Source organism: Medicago sativa, chromosome 6 (assembly GCF_051527215.1).
Source record: "Medicago sativa cultivar Bolivia chromosome 6, Bolivia_mono, whole genome shotgun sequence".
Lineage (NCBI taxonomy): Eukaryota > Viridiplantae > Streptophyta > Magnoliopsida > Fabales > Fabaceae > Medicago > Medicago sativa.
Window position 1 is genome coordinate 76,297,957 of NC_140754.1, and position 20,118 is coordinate 76,318,074.

A 20,118-nucleotide genomic window follows, 5' to 3' on the forward strand; every position below is an offset into this window, starting at 1 on the left:
TTTTAACAAATAAGCTCATTTGTGATAGCTAAACATTTTTTTTTTGTTAGATCTCTTGTGATAGCTAAACATATATACTATAAAGATAGCTAATTATATAATAAATATTTTTTAGGGTAGACTGGTAGTCGAAGCTACATTATTACAAAGTTTTGCCTCTGATGTTGGGTTGATAGAGCCGTTATATTTAAGTGCTTTTTTTTTTTAAGGAATATTTAAGTGCTTTTTTTTTTTTTTTTTTAACTTTTGTATATTTTCAATCTTAACACAAAATGTGTTTTAATTGTTTAATCTTTTAGCCTCTTAAGAAACAACGGAAATAGAAGATTTTGGAGAAGTATATAAAAATTAAATGGAAAATGCTAACATATTTTCAATCTTAACACAAAATGTGTTTTAATTGTTTAATCTTTTAGCCTCTTAAGAAACAACGGAAATAGAAGATTTTGGAGAAGTATATAAAAATTAAATGGAAAATGCTAACAAGTGCCCTAAGGGCATTGTTTAAGCATCAAAAAATAACAACTTTTGCAATGGAAATTGTACGGTTATGACTTTAATATGTGTTTGACTTGTATTTTCAAGACACAATTTCTATTTGTGGGTTCCTTAAACAATGCCCTTAGGACACTTGTTAGCAAGACTCAAATTAAATTCGCCAGCTCCTCGTGGCCAAAATATATTCAAAAACCTATTCGACTATTTTTTATCATGACAAAGCTGACTTTGCTCTTCTAATAAGCATATGCTTAATTATTTATATATTTCCACGAGGAGCGTAACCTTTATATTTATTTTGAGGGGACGTAACCATTATTTTTATATCTTTGTTTTTGAAGTACCATGTAATTTTACCATTATTTATTAATATGGCTTCACATGATCCTTAAATTATTGATGGCGATGCGTTTAACAAGTTAATGTCGTTGTTTAAGCCATTGCTTCGAGCATGCGCATGCATACAATTAATGGAACCTAACATATCTAAAAAAGCCTTGCGTTGCGCCTCTCCCATTTGTAGGAGATGTTCAATGTATTCATCTAGAGGCCTTTTAAGATACGTTGCCTCAAATATATCGTACATACCTATTGAAAATCTTTCTAAGCATTTGATTGAAGTGCTTTCACCAATTCGAACATGTTATCAACATTGCTAGTATGCATTCCATATGACAATATATGAATAACAAATATGCATTTTTTGCAATCGTGAAAGACCCATTTTACCAACAACGCCAATCATCATCTGAATGTACTCACCGTGATTTCCAAAGGTTTTAGTAGGATCTTCATCGAAATTGAACCTTTATACATAAGAAATTACAAAAAAAATAATTTTTAAAAAAACTATTATATTGTGTCTATCTTCACGATGTTTATATATCATTGTTCTTCTTTTTCTACACCTCGGTGTTGTGGGCTTTGTCATTATCTCTTGCGTATTAGCCTTATCACCACCTCATCAATGTTCCTCAAGGATATGTGATTTGGTTTCAAATTGTATCAAATCTAGTGTTTAGGTCCATTATATTAGAGAAGAGGGAGTGAGAAGGTGATATTGTAAAAAGGACAATTCTTATAGCTAGGAGTGAGAGATATGGCTTTTTGGGTCTGGCTAAGAGAAAAGGTGAAAAGGGTCGGCGTGGCTGATGCCGACGACGTTAGGTTGAGAAATGAGAGCGTGACAGTCACGGTAAAGAGAGACAAAAGAGGAATGATTTTGTCGTCACATGTGATAGAGGGAAGTTTTCATTGACCCTATAAAGAGAGAGGGAGAAAAAGAGTAAATAGCCAACCCCTCAAAAGTGTAAATTCTTACAAATACCCCCTCAAATTAGAGAAAAGGGAAAAAAAACATGGAATAGTTGAACGTCTGTCAGTTTGAAACCTTGTAAATATGGTTTCAATATCTTCATTATCCTTCACTTTGAATGGTTGATATTGTGAGAAGATTTGTCTTGGCTTCCTTTACTTGTTAATTTCCTTCATATGTGGTACAGAGGTAATCAAATATATTATTAGCAGTAAATTTATTAACTATTTTAGTATATTCAATGAAGGAATTAATATTTAACATGATATTTTAAACTTTATGATGTTTCTTGTATATATTTTTCTGCTCTTGTCAACCCTTTCCTCTCTAGAGCTGCTCCATCTTCATTGACTAGAATGTTGTAGCCATCTCCCACCAGAAAAATTTCTCAGCATCTCCATTGAAGATGAGAGGGCTAGTCAGATAAGAGTCAGTTTTGGAATCTGAAGCAGTGTTGTAAGTTTCACTAGGAGGAGAATAACTGCCATTGCATTGGTTTTGCTCAAGATCTTTAGCTGTTACTGTTGAAACAAAAATCTTTTTGATGAATGTTTTAATGATAACAAACCTTATAGAATAAACACTAAGTTTTATGAATGATGATCTACTGATGTTTGCACTTAAGTTTTTTTCACAGAAGTTGACAAGAAAGAATCTCTTACAAGTGCATAGATATACTCATTGGTAGTATACCAAAACAGTAGTATCACAAGTTCAAAGAAGATATAAAAAGAATATTGTTTGAATCAAATGAGTGTTGATTGAAGATTCATCAAGAAGATGAATTATATGATTAATTGATTCATCCTCGTCACCACATGTTTTTCAACAAAGCCTTAAAGATTCTAGGAAGAAAAGGTTAGTAGTTGAAAGGTACACAAAATCACTCTTAAAGTCATGTGACAGAACACATATTGAGTTTTGTTACATACTTTGAGTATCTACAAGATATGAAGATTCAAGAATGATCTTCAAATAGTTTATAAAAGAGTTTAAGGAAAAAACATGAAAGTTTCATTCAAGAGAATGATTGATCGTACCTTCATGATTACATGCATGCTTAAACTAAAATATCTCAAAGATACTCAATGGACAAGAAAAATTGTGTGCAATCACCAAGAGGAATTATGTGATAAGTTGCATCATCAAAACAACTCAAAGTTAATTAACCGAGAATGTATTATTATCTCATATAGAAGAGAACATTATCAACTTTGATGAAAAGAATGTTCTCATGATAAAGATGCATATTACACTCGAAATTATTCTCATCATTTCATCAAAATGATTAGAATCAACTTTGAAGAGAAACCAATTCATGGATGAATTATTTATCAAGTCATTCATTAATGATATTGATTGGAGAAATATCAAAGAAGAAAATTCATGATCATATGCTTGGAGATTCTATCATAAAAGACTTATGATGGTCCAAGAATCTTCCATCACTATTCAAGATATGATTTGGAGAATGGAAATCAATCAATGGAATTTTGACTTTGAGAAAGGTTTCTCATGATCCTACAAATATCATTCTGGTCATACAAAAACATCGTCGTTTGATGTTTTAAAAGATAACAAAAATATTACAATTATTATTTTGTTATCCACTAATGTGTTTTGTGAGAATGTTTCAGTGAGAATGATCTGGAGAACGTTCTGGTCATTGTTCACAAAGCAAATAAATAATTTTCATCAAAAGACAAGTCATCAAAATGGAAAGCATGACATAAATCCAATACAAGAATTTGTCTTGGGCCTTAATGATTTTTGATTCATTTGAAGCAAAGCCCATTAAGGAATATGTCTCCAAAGTTACTACCATATGACATCATCAAAGACATCATCTTATGACAACATGTAATGACATCAAGATTACATCATCATAAGTGGCCTCCAAGCTTCTACAATCAAGAGAACAGTTGGTTGCACTTTTACAACCCATTACAGCTAGCAAAAGCGTGTCAAATATTTCTCAAGTCTAGCTGTATGCAGAGAACGTTCTGCAAGTGCAAAATTTCATGCTTTCTCTCCAAGCAACTAAAGGAAGCACATTCTACATAGAAAAACGTGTCCCAACAGCTCTTTTATGTAGTGGGCAGCAAGTCTCTCATTCCTATAAATAGAGGAAGGCTATGAAGGTTAAAAGCAAGAGTTTTGATAAAAGCTTTGATATCTCTCTCTCTCTCTCAAAGCTAAAGAAATCAATCTCTTCATCAATCTCTTTCAACAAACACAAAGAAAACTCCATAATCTTTCACTATATTTATCATCTTTATCTCATTCATTGAGAACATCTTTTTGAGTTTGTATTTGTAAAAGGATAGTTTGTTTGAGACACAAAAATCCAATCAACATCCTACATATTTTTGTTTGAGACGCTAGATCCAAACAACATCTTTCTTATTTTTGTTTGAGACATTAGATCCAAACAATCATCCTACAAAGTGATAACTAGATCTCAAGTCTATTGGGCTTAATAGTTTGAGATAGGAAGAGTTTCAACCTTTCTTGTGCGAAAACAAAGAATTGTAGAAGCCTGCCGAGGTTGATAATACAGGTGTACTGGATTGATCTGGTGTGATCAAGACCTTATAGTGTTGGTTAGAAGTTTCTACCAACTGTATACTATAGTGGATAATCTCACATGAAGTGTGGGGGACTGGAAGTAGCCGGGTTTGGTGAACCAGGATAACTCTCCTGTGTTATTCTTCTCTCTCTCTCTCTCTCTCTCTCTCTCTCTCTCTCTCTCTCTCTCTCTCTCTCTTTCTCTTTTATTTTTACACCATATACACACACTATCACTTCTAACTAACTTTCCAGAGTTCTCTGGTCCTTTTATCGCTTTATTTATTCCTGTCATATATCCAGAGTTCTCTGGTCACTTTATTGCTTTATTTATTTCAATTATATATCCAGAGTTCTCTGGTCACTTTATTGCTTTATTTATTTCAGTTATATATCCAGAGTTCTCTGGTCACTTTATTGCTTTATTAATTTCAGTTATATATCCAGAGTACTCTGGCCGCTTTACTGCTTTATTTATTTCAGTTACTCATTCCAGAATCTTCTGGTCCTTGTATTACTTTATTCATTTCAGTTATATAATCCAGAGTTCTCTGGTCCTGTTTATATATTACTTAGTTATTTATTTAATTTATATTATTACCTGCTTAACCCTTACCAAGAATTTTCTTGAGTAATTATTTTCTTTCAGAATTAAAATTAAAAAGGGTCACAATTCAAACCCCCCTTTCTTGTGACTATTTCTTCCACTTCAGTTACATGGTTAAGTGTTAAGACAACAAACCATGTGCCCTGATACCAACTGAAGGTGAGACAAACCCAAGAAAGAGGAGTTTGAATTGTGATGGGTTTTTCAAAAATCTTTTCTAAGTAAAACACAAAACAAAGTATAAGAAAGAAAAGATCAACACAAATATTTATCATAGTTCACCCCATAATCTGGGATTACTTCTAGTCCCCTCACACTTTAAAAATTTTTCAACTATAATCAAACTTGATTACAAAAGGAGTTAAACACCACGTCTACGATTTCCTGCCTCTCACCTAGAAGACTTCCTTTATTAATCATACATGATTAAGAATTTACAAAAGTTTAATGTTTGTTTTCACTTGAGATCAAATAGTGGTAAACTAACTTAGGCACAAAGTATGTTTAAACTCTTATGAAATTCTTAGATAGAATTTTGATGAATTTTTTGAAGTATTTTTGTACAAATATTTTATCGTAGTTTTGGCACAATTTATTGAATCTTTGTTATTATTGTTGTGTTTTGATGATGGAACATCATATGATATTTTAGGCTATGCGTTTAGTAATTTTCTTTGCATTCGAAGGAAATGAAGAGGTCATTTAGAGAAGTTGTCAATGCTTTGAGGAACATTTTGATTGTTTTTATTCGAGTCATTGTAATTCAGTTTTATCCTAAATCATGTAACTCCATGAGTGTTTTGAGTCTTTTTAATGAGTAATCACATCAATCGGCAAAACAAGGCATCACGTGAAGGATTGAGGATATGGATATTTAGGATTAATGGTTCTTGAAAGATCTTTAAATACAAAATGACGAAAATTCATATCAAGTTCCAAGGCATTACAAGATGGAAGAACGCCATAAAAAAGGGACGAAAACTTTGAAATTTGCACAGGAGTTGCTGCCTAACGCGCTCCTGTGCATGAGGCAGCCTTGGCTACTGCCTCATCCACCCGCTGCACCTACTCTTATGCGCCCTGTGCATGCCTTGCTGGCATAATGTGATGTTTGCTTGTTTTTCAAGCTGGATTGATGGAAAAGCCCAATTTTCCCCCTCTTAACCCCTAAGTAATATTGCACTATAAATAGAGACCCTTGGACACTCTCTTATTCATTCTAAAAGCTAGCGGTACAAGGCACAAGTCAAACTATAGAGCTTATAGGCAGAGGATCTCCATCCTCATCTTCTTATATATAGGGTATTGTTCTGGACTAGTTAGAAGACCAATCACACATTAACATGTGGCATAACTTACACTGCCTTAAGGCTTCGCTTCTGAGGATACAAGCCAGCTCATATGCACTGTGCCACACAAAAGCGTGCCCCTGTGCGAGGATCACCCCACACATGTCCTTTACCGTCCCTAATCACACGCCACATAATCCGGAGACTGGTATGCTCAATGTGCGCCTATATAAGGGTGAACTTGCTTTACCCTCAAGATATGATTCACTTTTCAGAACATTTTCTACACACTCTCTCTGTGTTCCATTATTGACTTGAGCGTCGGAGTGCTAACGTGCCTGCAGGCACCTTCCGTTTCACCGCGAAGACTCAACGCCGCCGTATCGAAAGCCATTATCGTCATATCAGAGCATTATCCGCTACCGCTGCCACTCAACCGTTCTCACTGGATAGATTATGTATGTTTTTATATTGTTTTGTTATGTCCAAATTTACTGCTCTTAAAACTAAGGTCTATAGATGTTTATCCAATCTTAATTTGAAACAAAGTCAATTTGTTACTTAATTTATAATATTGTTTATGAAATATTTATCTATAAAGTTAAAATTGAATAGGGAAATAAGAATAAAATAATGCTTGTAAGCAATAATGTTTTGTATCATAAACACTTTTTGGATCTTCAACCTTAATGTTAAATGGTTATGTAAGCAGCTTTTAACAAAGTTAAATGAAAAAAGTGATGAATTTGTAATGAAAAAAAATTAAAGGATTAACTGTTCAATTTTACTCACATAAATAACCAATTCGAAACCAAAACAACTAATAAAGATAATACAGTACAAATGTTAAACTTAATGGATCATAATGCATTTTACCTTAATTAAATTACAAATATGAATTTTTTTTGAGAAAAAATATGAATAATTTTTGATGTTGAAACTAAAAGTTGTAGGGGCCTGTAACCCAAAAAAAAAAAAAAAGTTGTAGGGGCTTTTCTTGTAAATTCACTAATGTTAATTTTTATATCATCAAATCGTATGGCATTTTGTCGCGTCATTTTTCGGAGATCAAGGCTATTTGACTAGCTTTTGACTCACTTTTTCATTTCACGACTGAACATTTATTTTTTTAAGAAAAGGGGAAAAAAGTTCAAAACTACCCCATATTGAAAAGATTTAGGGTTCGGGGGTTAGTTACATAAAGGGAATGTATTAACACCCTTTATGTTCGTAGTACTCTACGAGAACCTCTTGGTTTTATTTATGTTGCTTGCTTAAAAAGAAATGGAGTTAAAGTGATAAAAAAAAATAAGGAAAAAGAGATTGATTTTATTTACATTTTTTATGATTTGAAAGGACGAGTGTCCTCTGCCTACGTACCCGTGAGGGATCAAAACCTCGTAGTCCTGGGTAGAAATCGACGTTTGATTGGTTTGATGTTTTTTATTTGTTTTGAAAAAAGGTTTTAAAATGAAAAGCCAAGTAGCAAAATAAGCTAGTTTGTATTTTTTATGTTAAAAGAAACTGACTTAAAGTATAATTAAAGTTGATTGCAATTTTGATTTATGAAAGAATAAAATAAAAGGATCACTTGATTTTTTTGAATCATGGTTTATTGTGAAAAAAAGTTTTTTTTTGTTTTGTTGTGATTTTATGGTTTGTTTGCATTAAATTAAAGCTACAACTATCGGAGCAAGAAAATAAAAGCGTAGGCACTTTGTGTTGATGTTGGATCACCACAAAGACCATTAACCTAAGCTAGAAAGAAGATAAAAGGCATACACACGCGCGCACACACATGCATGGTTTACATCAAGCCTACTATACATTCTAAAGTCTGCGGAAAATAAATGATAAGAAAAATAAATTATTTACATTAAAGCCTAGTTTACATTCTAATATTCTTGCTTTAAAGTAAATGACATAAATAAATATATGAACAAAATAACAAATCTAATCCAAAAATATGCATGAGAAAATATAAAACAATTATGATGCTAAGAGATAAAAAATAAAATGCATGCAAGGCTCGAAATAAAAAAAGTTCAATCACAAGGTCGGGGGGTGCAGCAGTATTCAGGGGGTGCAGAAATTAAACAAAAGTGGAACTGGGCCTAAACAGATGCTGGGCGTTGGGCATTGTCTGATTCAGTCAGGGCCCTTTGATCTAGATCAAGTGGTCTTGATTTGGGGAGAGACCTCAGGGGGCGCTGGATCAATCACACGCGCAGGAGGCGAGGGAGTACGTTGTTAGCGTACACCCACACACAGGTGATTACAAAGGCTTATAAATAGACTATAAACTCAGAATCCTTTCATTTTTCTTTTAGTTTCTCTCTCTTCAATCACAAAACAGACTAAAAGCTCTCCCCTTCTCTCTGTTCTCTCATCCTCGAGTTCATCTTCTCTGACGGAGAAGTGGTGTTAGGTATTTTCTGGCGCAGTGGTTCGCCGGATAGCTGCGGCGGCGGCGCCGCATCGGACTCTTATTATCTCTTTTTTTGCTTTTTTTTTTTATCTCTCTCTACTCATTCTTTTGTTTCCTTTCTCTTTTAAAACCCAAAATTTCTTCCTTTTTTCTCTTTAATTGTATACGGTTCTAATAAATAAAGAAAAAAAAATACTACCTTTTTCTTCTGGATCGGTTCTTTGACGGTTTCACCTCGATTTCTTGCTGTTTGAGACTGTGGGTGATGAATTCGGTTCGAATTTTTTTTTGCCACGCGTTGTATGGTGCGGTGGTTGATGATTAGTTTGAATCGGTTTGTGTTGGCCGATCGGTTTTGATGAGGTTCTGACGAGTTGGTGTTGATGATGTTGGGTGTTGATGGGTCGATTTGTATCAGATTGAATTGTGTTGTGATTGGACCTTAAATGAATGTTAGGAATTGGTTCTCTGTATTGTTTTTTCTTTTTGCAGGTTTCTTGGTTGATGAATTTTGTGTTCGCAGGTTTACATGCTGGTCAATTTGTGCCTATTGTGTTCTAATTGTGAAAAGTGCGTTGCTGGGTTCTGTGAATTTCCGGCCCCCCTTTTCAGTGTGTTTGCAGCCTTGATTTATAGTCTTAAGTTTTAGAAATTAGGGTTTGTTTGAAAAATGCAGGAAAACCTGCACTTCAGATGAGGATTAAAGAACGCGTTCCTTGTTCCTTTTCTTGTGAACTTGATTTACCTGGCTTGAGGCGTGTGACAGCCTGTGTTTGGATTTGGACCAACTTTTGAACATTTTGGACTTATCGGATTAAAATAAAAATAATGATAGTAAAAAAAGAAGATAAATGATAGTAAAAAAGAAGATAAATACTAAAGAATAAAATAACGTAAAATTAAAAAAGAATAAGATTAAAAATAAAAAATAAGGATTAAAAAAAACAGAGTTAAAATTAATTAAAAAAAACTTATATAAAAGATGGAAATTAAAAATGAAAAATAAAATAAAAAACAAAGAGGGAAGAGGGCCCGACTCGGAACCAAAAATGAGATATTTTAAAATACCTCTCTGTCGAAATTTTTACTGAAAAGTCAGAGATCGATCAGGGTCAAACGGCGTATGAATGTAGGGTCTTAGGTCAAAAATTGGGGTATGACAGATGCCCCTATTTAAGTTTCTTCGTCCGGAGATTTGAAGATGGAATCTTTGATTTGACGGGTCGAAGAGACTTAAGTACATAGTGCACCATTTTTGACCTAAGATGCTATGAATGCTTGTAATGCAATTATGAATGCAGGACGGTATATGTGACTTGAATGAGAAACAACAACGCGTTACCCGATTTCTTTGAAGAAATGGATCCCACTCGGCTAGGGGAATGTAGTTTCACTGGGGAAAAGGTTGTCTACTACCGTATTGGTTTGGGACGATAGCTTAAACTGGGGACGACAGCAAAAGAACTCAATTACTATGGCAGCAAAACCTTCCATTTCCACTCCCACCCTTATACGTGAACTGTATTGCCAAAAATATCAAAGTGGAACCAAAACACATTTCCAAAAAACTGTAACAACAATGGCGTTTTGTTTCTTTCTTCTGGAATTCATAGAAGTCGATCAATTTCAAATATCACAGTCATCTTCAATTGCTTCATGTAGACCAATTTGAACTGATGCAACAATACAAAATACAACAGTTGTTGATGTTAACCAGCGATCGGTGCCTCCGGCGAGAGAGATGGCGAGAGGAGATGTGAGATCTGACATCAAGGACGGCGGAGATGGGGCATAGGTAGGAGGCTGAGTGTTGGAGAAGAGGAGAAACCGTGAAAAGCTACAGGAAGGGAGAAGAGGAGAAGTGAGAGTTGTTGTGAGATGAAATTCCTAAAATGTCCCTTGCCACATTAGCAGTGGTACAAAGGGGTGTACCAACACTACTAAAAAACTTGGGAATAGAGACGGGCAAAATCCGTCTCTAAAACAAGAGAAATCTGTCTCTAAACATGTCTGAGACGGAATCAGAGACGGAACTAGGTCCGTCATTGTTTTCATCGTCTCTAAACTACTTAGTGACGGAATTTAAATTTCCGTCTCTATTAGAGACGGAATAAATCCGTCGCCAGTGTACATAATCTGTCGCTAAGGTTTTAATGAAATAAGAGGTGAATCCGTCGCAATTAGACACGGAAACCACCGTCTCAGATAAATATATTTCCGTCTCTAAACTCTGTCACAAAAATTATAAAATCCGTGTCTATTCAGTGAAATTCCGTCTCTATGGAGACAGATTGCAATTCCGTCTCTAAAAACCTTTTTTTTTTTTTTATATTCTGCCATAATATCCATAAATTTAGTACTAAAATATTGTTTATAATATTCATTATGTTTATCTAATTCTCAAGAATGTCAATTATATTTTGATAAACATCAAATTTACAAAAGTGACATGAAAGAACACTCATTCAACAAAATATCACTTGATATCAAAAGTTAATGATTCAAAAGTACACTCATACAATAATGTTTCTTCTCAAGTAATAGTTAATGTTTCAATCTTTGCCTCCATAGCAGCAACTTTTAACGCCAAAGGTTGTATACATCTATCTTAACTTGAACAAAGCGTTTTTTCAATGCCAAAGACCCCCTCTGTTGTAAGCTCTTTCTAATAATAGCTTCATCATTTGCAAGCAACTTGAATTTAGCCTATGAACAAAAAAATATCACGAAGTTGTGTATTTTGAAAAGGACGATAAACTTTCAACCTAAGTAATAATATGAAGCTTCATATTTCATATCATATAAAGAAAATAGTATATCCCCTAAATAACGATATATCTCTATTTATGTAACTGCCACTATTTATAGCAATTGTTTCAACCATTTGCCATTTCAACTTTCAACCAAAATAACAACAATATTAAAGCTTCATATTTCACATTATATAAAGCAAATAGGTTCAGAGAGCAGCAATGCAATAAATATAACCAATCTTCACCAATATAAATACAAGGAGAATGCTAGATAAAATTGAAAGGAAGAAAACTGAAACAACTAGAGCCACAATTGCTGCCACATTAAAACCCTTAGAGTAATAGTAAGCACCGTAATAACAGTCCAAAAACTTATATTGGCAGTTAGAAAAGGGAAGAATAAAGACCAAAATTCTGAATTTGAGAGTTTATATGATAAAGAGAGCATGTCACCAAATCCACCAGCTTTAACATGAGACAAATCAAGAGGAAGGAAGTGAGAAGAATGAGTATTGGAGCTTAGTACCTCTCAAGTTCTCTAATCTAAGTTTCAATTCCCTACCAACCACAGCCATCTCTAATCCAAGTTTCAATTCCATAAGGCAAAATCTGTTAGCATAAGGCAAAAATGTTACATTATAGTTAGGCTCAATCATCAAATCAAATACATGGATGCATAAAACCAAATCAAAGTAGGCTAATAAGGTCGTAAGTCACACAACGCAGTCAACTGATAATTTTGGTCAAAATATAAAACTCCACAAGTTTCAATTTCCAATTAAAAATCAAAACTGCACTCAAAAATCAACATCTAACAATGAAAAACATAACGTTCTCAAATTTTCAGCATAAAATCCCAACAAAAATAAAAAAATGAATCAAAAAATAGTTATCATGCAACTTACACAAGTTTCTAATGATTTGTCTATTGTTAAGTGATCTAACACCTCTTTACTTTTCTAGCAGTCTATCTGTTTCACCATAAACAACATTAACATTCAACTTTCACCATAAATAGTAGTCTATCTGTTTCACCACAAACAACATTATACTACATTCAACTTTCACCATAAAACTAGTAAGTAGAATTTTTCTCAAGTAGTACCTACAAGAGTATTTGACTTCAATCTCGTATCTTTAGCATTAAGATCAATAGGCTTAACAAATTCTTACTGTATACAATACAAGTTTCATAACCAAAATGGAAAAAAAATTAAAATTCAATCACTCAGATCTGAAATGCATTATGACCATATCAGATTTTCAAGTATGAATACTTCAAAGCTGCAATATAGAAGAACACAATTTTTACTTCTACAATTTAAACAAATTTTTACTTATACAATTGAAAACAATTTATGACATGTTCACAATTTGTTTTCAACTTATTTCCATAAACTCTCCATGATGACTTACAAAAACAACTTATAAATTATACGAAAATTAGTTCAACTTTACTTTATCTTGTGTTATAGAAACCTGAAAAAGCAGAGATCTTTGCTTGTCAGGATCAAATTGCTTAGTCACACGATACCCAGGCCTCCCAATCTTAACTGAAACCAAAACCAACACAAAAAAACATTAATTTCAATTAACAAATAATTAAACAAGGATTAAGGGTTTCAACGATTCATACGAGATTTCTTCATATTAAACTTCCACTTGAGTTTTTTAGAACACAGTAATAGAGATTTTGGGGTTTATATAATACCTTTTGAACTTGAAATATAGGGGTCTCCCTTACCTCCAATAAAACTAGTTGTGACGACGACAGTTTTCTGAAACAACAGAGGTAAATTTGAAGCGTCAATTTCATCAAAACCCATTTTAAATATCAAATGGAGAATGAACAGCATGGTTTTCATTGGTAAGATAAACTCAGAACGCATATGCTTAGCTATTTCACTCTTTAAAATCAAAACCCCCAAAAGTTATGAAACTAGAACAATAAATCAATTGAAACAAACAACACTAATTGGATGAAATAACCATACATGTATATATCTCTCAACACGTCTAACACAACAAACAAATTTTAAACTAAGGAAACCAAAGCATACTATAAATAAATACCCAATACCTGAAATTTCTTCAAGAATCTCCTCAAAGTCACAAAATAAATTTAAGATTTGATGAACGAGAGAAAAACCAAAACCTAACAAAAATAAAAATCTAAAAGTATGAGTTTTTTTAGAACAAAATAATAGAGATTTTTGGGTTTTAACAGATGTGAAGTACAGAAAACATACTATACCAGATTGAAATACAGATGTGAACCACTTTTTGAGACCTGCAATCAGAAATTTTGTTAACATAACCATACCAGATTAATTGAAGTACAGAAAACATACTATCTTTTCAAAAAAAAAGTCAGAATAAAATCATTGAAACAGGTTTGTCAGCATCATGATATAAAACCATATGAGAATTTGATTAAGTAAATAAATATTTGAGATTGTAAATAATATTGTCATAGTTGTAACAAAGAAAGGAATAATATTGGAAATATAAAACAAGACAACAAAAACATTAAAGCAAAAAATAACTTACCAATGGATGAGGTTGACTCAGTTTCACAAGAGGGAGTGAGAGGCTGAGACCCATTGAAACATCAGATGAATCCTTTGGAACTTGAAATATATGTATAACTCCATAAAAGCTAGAACTGATTGAAGATTGAAGATTAGTTTTGACAATGACTGAATAGGGATTTTGAAATCTTGAACCGATTGAAGATTGAAGGATTGAAGGGTTGAATGAAGAAATCCCAAATTAATTGAATGGTTGTGAGAAAAACCCCTAAATCGATTTGGGTTGTAAGAAAAAACCCCAAATCAATTGAAATCTGGAATCACTTGAAGGGTTCAGGGAAGGAACTGCTGAGTATCATTATGAGAATCGATTGAGAGAGGTGTGATAATCAGATGGGATCGATTATTGAGAATCAATTAGGGTTGCTGGTTTTGTTTTGTGAGAGAAAGGAAAAGGTGAAAAAACATTAAAACAAGCTGAAAATTTGAGCGCGTATAGATTTTTCATTTTGGAGGTTCATGAATATTTGGTGAAAATTGGGGGCGCGTATTCTCTAGTACCTTCTACCAACAGCTGAGTTTTATTTTATTTTTTTATTGGAAAAAGCTGAGTTATTTTTATTTTAGGATGGAAAAAACTGAGTTTTTTTTTTAATAAAAAAATAGTAAAGGATGACGTGGGTTCCATCAAAAAAATAAAATAAAGAATGACGTGGGTTTTAATTAAAATGATAAGGGTAAAGGCCTGTTTGTTTTAGATTTTAATTTTAAAGAATTGATTTTTCTTTGTATTTTTAAAATTAGATTTTTTTGAAATTTACTCAAAAATAGTAAAAGTTATTTCAAACTCATTTGATGTAAGTTAAAAAATAGATATTGATATTCACTAACTTAAACATTAATTGTTCGAAATTTTCCATAGTAAAATTCATATATTTTTTCAAAATAACATATTTCAAAAATGATTTTTATGAAAAACTATTTGAAATAGCTTTTTTTTTTTAGAGATTTTTTTAAAATTTTAGTATAAAAAATAATTATAACCAAATGATGAAATACTTAGAATGACATTTTAAGATAAATTATTCAAATAGATTTTTCATTTGAAGTTTTCCTTGAAAATTTCGTTCTTAAAAAAATTACAACAAAAACATATTAGACTACCAAAATCTATTTTAAAATAATTGTACATTGACAGTTTTTTTAAACAAAAAATTGTACATTAACGATACATGATAATTATATTGCTTAGTTTAAAATAAAAGTATATTTTTAGTGGAATTAAATAAATATGTGAATTATTTGAGAGAAGAAGTGTTGGAGGGATGCCTTTTTTAATCTAAAAATATTGGAGGGAATTTTGACTTTTGGTGAAATGAAGGCTTTGGAGCCAACACAGAGGGAAAAATTACTTTAGTTTATATCTTTCAGTTAGAGACGGAATAATTGGGTCTCTAATAACATGTTTATCACTAGAGACGGAATTAGACACGGAACTAATTTGACACGGAACAATTCTGTCTCTAAATGTGGTCTCTGAACAATTTCTGACTTTATAAAAGTGAAGTTTGACCTAATAGAGACGGATTTTGTCACGGAATAGAGTTGTGACGGAAAAAGGCGTCTCTAAATTCCGTCTCCAATACTAAAGATAAACTTCCGTCTCTAATAGTAAAGTTTCGTCTCTAATTCCGTCTCTGGTAGAGATGGAATCAAATCCGTCTCTAAATTCCGTCAGTATTCATAACTTTTCTAGTAGTGCAAAAGAGTGGTCTATTTATCTTTTTCCTTAAAATAATGGATGACATGGCTAAGTACTATTGGATGTGTTAAAAGAGAGTGTTAGTGGGTGTGACCCTAACATTTCTCTATGATAAAATATAGAAAACTCGTGATTATTTTTAAAATATCAACATCACTGTGTATTTCTCCAAAATACCGTTAAATATTTACGCCGCACTCATTGTAGACTTTATGTGCTTATATCTCCAAAATCAAATTTTATGTATACCGATATGAGAAAGTTGATATGCTTAAATTTTGAAAACTAATGATTATTTTAAAAAATTTAACATTATTGTATCGTTTCTATTAATTTTTTAAATATGCAAATTATTAAGATTAAGAGATTAAAATAGATGAGAACAAAATGACGATATAGAGAATTATTTAGTCTTAGAAGTGATAAATCTGAAAAATGAAGATACATAGAGAATTAGTTATGCTAGAAAGATAAACAAAAATATATATAATAATTTTTTTAAAATGAATAAATTTGTATTTTATTTTGTAAAATGACGATTAAACCCATAAAATTAAGAAGATTGTGAGTTTGATTGAGGATAATTATGAAATTTTACTTGAGTAAGATTTTCTAATTTTCTTATTATAGTATTAGTAGTAGTAGATTAGTGGTAAAAATAGATATTTAAATTTGTTGTGTGGAATTGAAAAAATAGTTGTCCATAATTATCATGATAATATATTGGATTTTAAGAATGATAATTATGAAATTTTGTTGGATTTTGATTTTGATATATATATTTTTTAATAAATATATTGCTTTTTAATAATTTTTTTATATATTGTTAGTAGATTAAAAAAACAAATAATTTTGCAACAAAAATACAAATATTGGTGGAAATTTGTTATATCAACTTATACAATTATTTTTTTTAGAGAAAAAATTGGCTACACCTTTTTGTTTTTAATTAAAAAACAAATAATGTTTTAAAAGTATTCCAAAAACTTATTAATTTTGCATCCTAAAAAATAAATATTTGTGGAAATTTGTTATATATGTGGATAGTTCCATAATATTTGTTTTGATGTCATTTTAAAAAAAAAATTGATTCCATAGTTATCCGTAAAATTTGTTATAGTTGTGATGATAATTATCTGTAATTTTTTTAACAAATTAATTAATTTCATAGTTATCCATAGAAATTTGTTACAGTTGTGATGATCATTATCCATATTTTTTTTAAAAATAATTAAATTAAATTTTGCAAAATGACCATAATGCACATAAAATTAAGGTGATCATGAGTTTTAAAAAGGACGGTTATTTCATGTGATTATGTTTGAAGTCATGAGACTGTTTGTAATTCTACTGCACACTCTTGAGGGTGCAATACTTCATGTGATCATTTTCCCTTCCCCATTGCTTATTTTCCATTATTGTGTGTATATAACATGAATCGACAAAGACAACAATGATTAAATTCAAGGAAATGTGTAGCCATGCCCTTAATCTTGTAAAATAGGCAAATGGAGGGAAAATGTTACCAAAAACTCTCTACTACTAATATGTAGTTAATTACGACGATTCGTGTTGAGACATATACACTTGAAAAAAAATCATGTTTGATGAGTAATGACGTTTAAAATTGTGGTTAAGTGTGTTCAATAATAGGAGGCTTGTTAGAAAGGTTACTGAAGGTGAGAAAAACACAAGAAGGGGGGGGGGGGGGGGGGGGGGGTTGAATTGTGTTTTTAAAAATTCATCGTTTCTCCTAAAAACTGAACACACTGATCAGAAGCTAAGTGAGACAGCTTCTGAAGTGATAATCAGAATCTAAATGTAGCGGAATAAAACAGAGAGAGAGAAGAAGAACGACACAAAGCAATTATACTGGTTCCTTCCACAAACCGGAAGTAGTCCAGTCCCCCTTGCACTTCCAAGGAGATTTCACTAAGAGTAATATCTGATTACAATTGCTCAAGCACACAAGCAAGAGACTTCCTTTGCTCAAGCACACAAGCTAGAGTCTTCCTTTGCTCAAGAACACAATCAAGAGACTTCCTGCTCAAGCACAACTGCAAGAGACTTCCTAACTAAACAAAATTACACAGAAAATTGTTTAAGGTTGAACACTTGATATACAATCAGAGGTGCTCACAATACAAATCAGATACACACTCAATGGACTTAAGAATTTCTAAGATATGACTTTGAGACATAGAAATTCTAAGTGAATGCAGAACAATTTCAGCAGAGGTTTGGCACTTGTAAAAATGTTGTGAGTCTTTCGTTCAGCGTTCTTGCATTACCAAAACTCTAAGTCTTCACTCCTTTATATAGAGGTGTGAAAGAGACGTTGTGAAATTGCCAGCACACCAAAGAGTCGTTGTTTGAAGCTTGATCTTTCACCAATGATCTTTTGCCTGATTTGGTTGTTGTCCTATGAAGAACCAATTTGAAATCCATTCCTTATCCAAAGGAACATCTATGCAGGCGAAGCCGTATTCTGGAGCTGTTTCTTGTCTTGTAGCGTGGACACAAAACAGAGTAGTGGAGAAGGTGGTTGTACAGTTCGTACAATAGTACAATGTCAACGCTTTCGTCCAAATTGCAAGCACATGCCTTCAAACACCTTTGAAATGACCGTTGCAATGTTCCACTAATTTTCTGCTGTGTTTTCGAATCCAATAGACAGCTTTTGCAATGTAGATTATTCAATCTTTGAATCTTCTGCAAATCCAGTTGATCTTCAGCTTCTGGTGAAATGACTTCTGATGAGGCAGCTTCTGATGATGCAGCTTCTGATGAAGCAGCTTCTGCAGCTTCTGATGGTGCAGCTTCTTCAGCTTCTGATGATGCAGCTTCTGATGATGCAGCTTCTGATAATGTGGCTTCTGGACCTCTTGTCTTCAGGAGCACTATTTCTTCAGGAGCGCTTTTACTATCTTCAGGAGCAGCTTGACTTCAGGAGCGCTTTCCACTTTCAGGAGTGTATTGCCTTCAGAATCGTCTAAGCTTCATTTTCTTTTGCTCTTTATTTGCTCATTCAGAACCAATTAATGATGTAACTTTTTAACTGTGGTCCTGTACACTTGAACAAATATTAGCTAGTCCAATTTACAATTTTTAATACCTTGTTATCATCAAAACTCTTTGAGGTTCATTGTTAAACACATTTTGTTCCAACAGTTACGTGTTACATGTATGGTGTCCACTGTCTGGGTTTGTGTCTATGCTTAATAAGAAATGTGTATCTCAGGAGATAGTAGGAGGTAACAAAATAAACATATGTTTTTGATCTCTAAATATCAAGTATAACAACTGTAACAAAATGTACTAAATAGATAATAGAAGGTAGTTAGAGATTGTCTAGTGAGCTTGTTGAATGTGAGAGACTTTGGGGACACTCAAGATCATTAGCCCTATTGTTTGTTTTTACATTAATTCCTTCCTCAAAATCTCATTGGATTTGGAAGAAGTCTCAACAAGATTCATATTGTTCAATTCTTCTCTTAATACAAGTTGAAACTATCATACAATTTTTAATGTTTCCTATTTTGTAATACTAAAGTTATTATGTTATAAAATGTAGGTTTAGAGGAAACAAACGTGACTCATTTACTTCTTGGAATTTAATCACAAGAAGAATCGGCAGATCAAAAGGTCTTGTCTGCTTTAGGTTTCAAGTTATATCGCAATAATACAATGTTTTAAAAAATAAACTGGAGATCAAACCGGCAAGACCTCCGAGTCATGTTTTATTTGGTTTCATCGGTTCAACCACAATTGAACGAGATAATAAATAAATAATGCAAAAATTGTAAACTTTTGAATCAACCGAGGTTCATTTTTGGTTCAAGCTAAATCAACCGGACTTCATGATAACCCAAATCAAAAACCGGCGTTCCCAGTTCAATCGGTTGAACTAGCCGGTTTGGTTTGATTTTTTAAACATTACAATAATATTCACTTCGACCAACGGACACCTCAATGACAAAAATATGTTGTGTTTCTGGTAGGTTACTGGAGATTGATTGGAATTTCAAGAAGCAAGCGTATGAATTTTCTGGGGATAAATGGTTGATTGATCCCTATTGAACCCTGGTTCTACAAGTTCCTCTAGAGAAAATTGACTATATTTTAATGTTGTACTACACTGATTAGAGATTATAAATTGCTCATTCTTTTTCATACATGTTTTTTTGAACTCAAATACTTATATATAATGCAGATGAGATAGAACTTGGTTTCAAATAACCATTCCCCAACTAATATGAGCCATCGACCTTAAACAAATTCAATTTATTGATTTTGATTTGAAATACAAAAGAAACATTAAAGCACAAAATCAACATCTCAATAAACTTAAAGTGAAAAGAAATTAT

At 32.4% G+C, this 20,118-nt stretch overlaps 1 protein-coding gene across 18 annotated transcripts; it reads right to left on the bottom strand.

Moving 5' to 3' along the window:
* Nucleotides 1-11,169: 11,169 nt before the first annotated feature.
* Nucleotides 11,170-14,572, bottom strand: LOC146916903 (uncharacterized). Of its 18 annotated transcripts, none has more exons than XR_015015389.1 (8): nucleotides 14,009-14,570; nucleotides 13,713-13,748; nucleotides 13,539-13,613; nucleotides 13,203-13,236; nucleotides 12,938-13,011; nucleotides 12,364-12,429; nucleotides 11,985-12,067; nucleotides 11,170-11,411 (listed from the first exon to the last, which is right to left on the bottom strand). XR_015015389.1 is itself a non-coding variant. In XM_085718780.1 (5 exons), exons 1-4 carry the CDS (start codon nucleotides 14,060-14,062, stop codon nucleotides 12,017-12,019), a joined length of 267 nt encoding a protein of 88 aa, XP_085574906.1. In that variant the 5' UTR covers nucleotides 14,063-14,572; the 3' UTR covers nucleotides 11,170-11,411; nucleotides 11,985-12,016. The 18 variants fall into 18 exon arrangements, 3 of the variants coding, with proteins under 3 accessions (XP_085574906.1, XP_085574905.1, XP_085574904.1); XR_015015384.1 differs by having other exon boundaries at nucleotides 13,170-13,236; XR_015015385.1 differs by lacking the exon at nucleotides 12,364-12,429 and adding an exon at nucleotides 12,568-12,630 and having other exon boundaries at nucleotides 13,170-13,236.
* Between the last annotated feature and the right edge of the window lie 5,546 nt (nucleotides 14,573-20,118).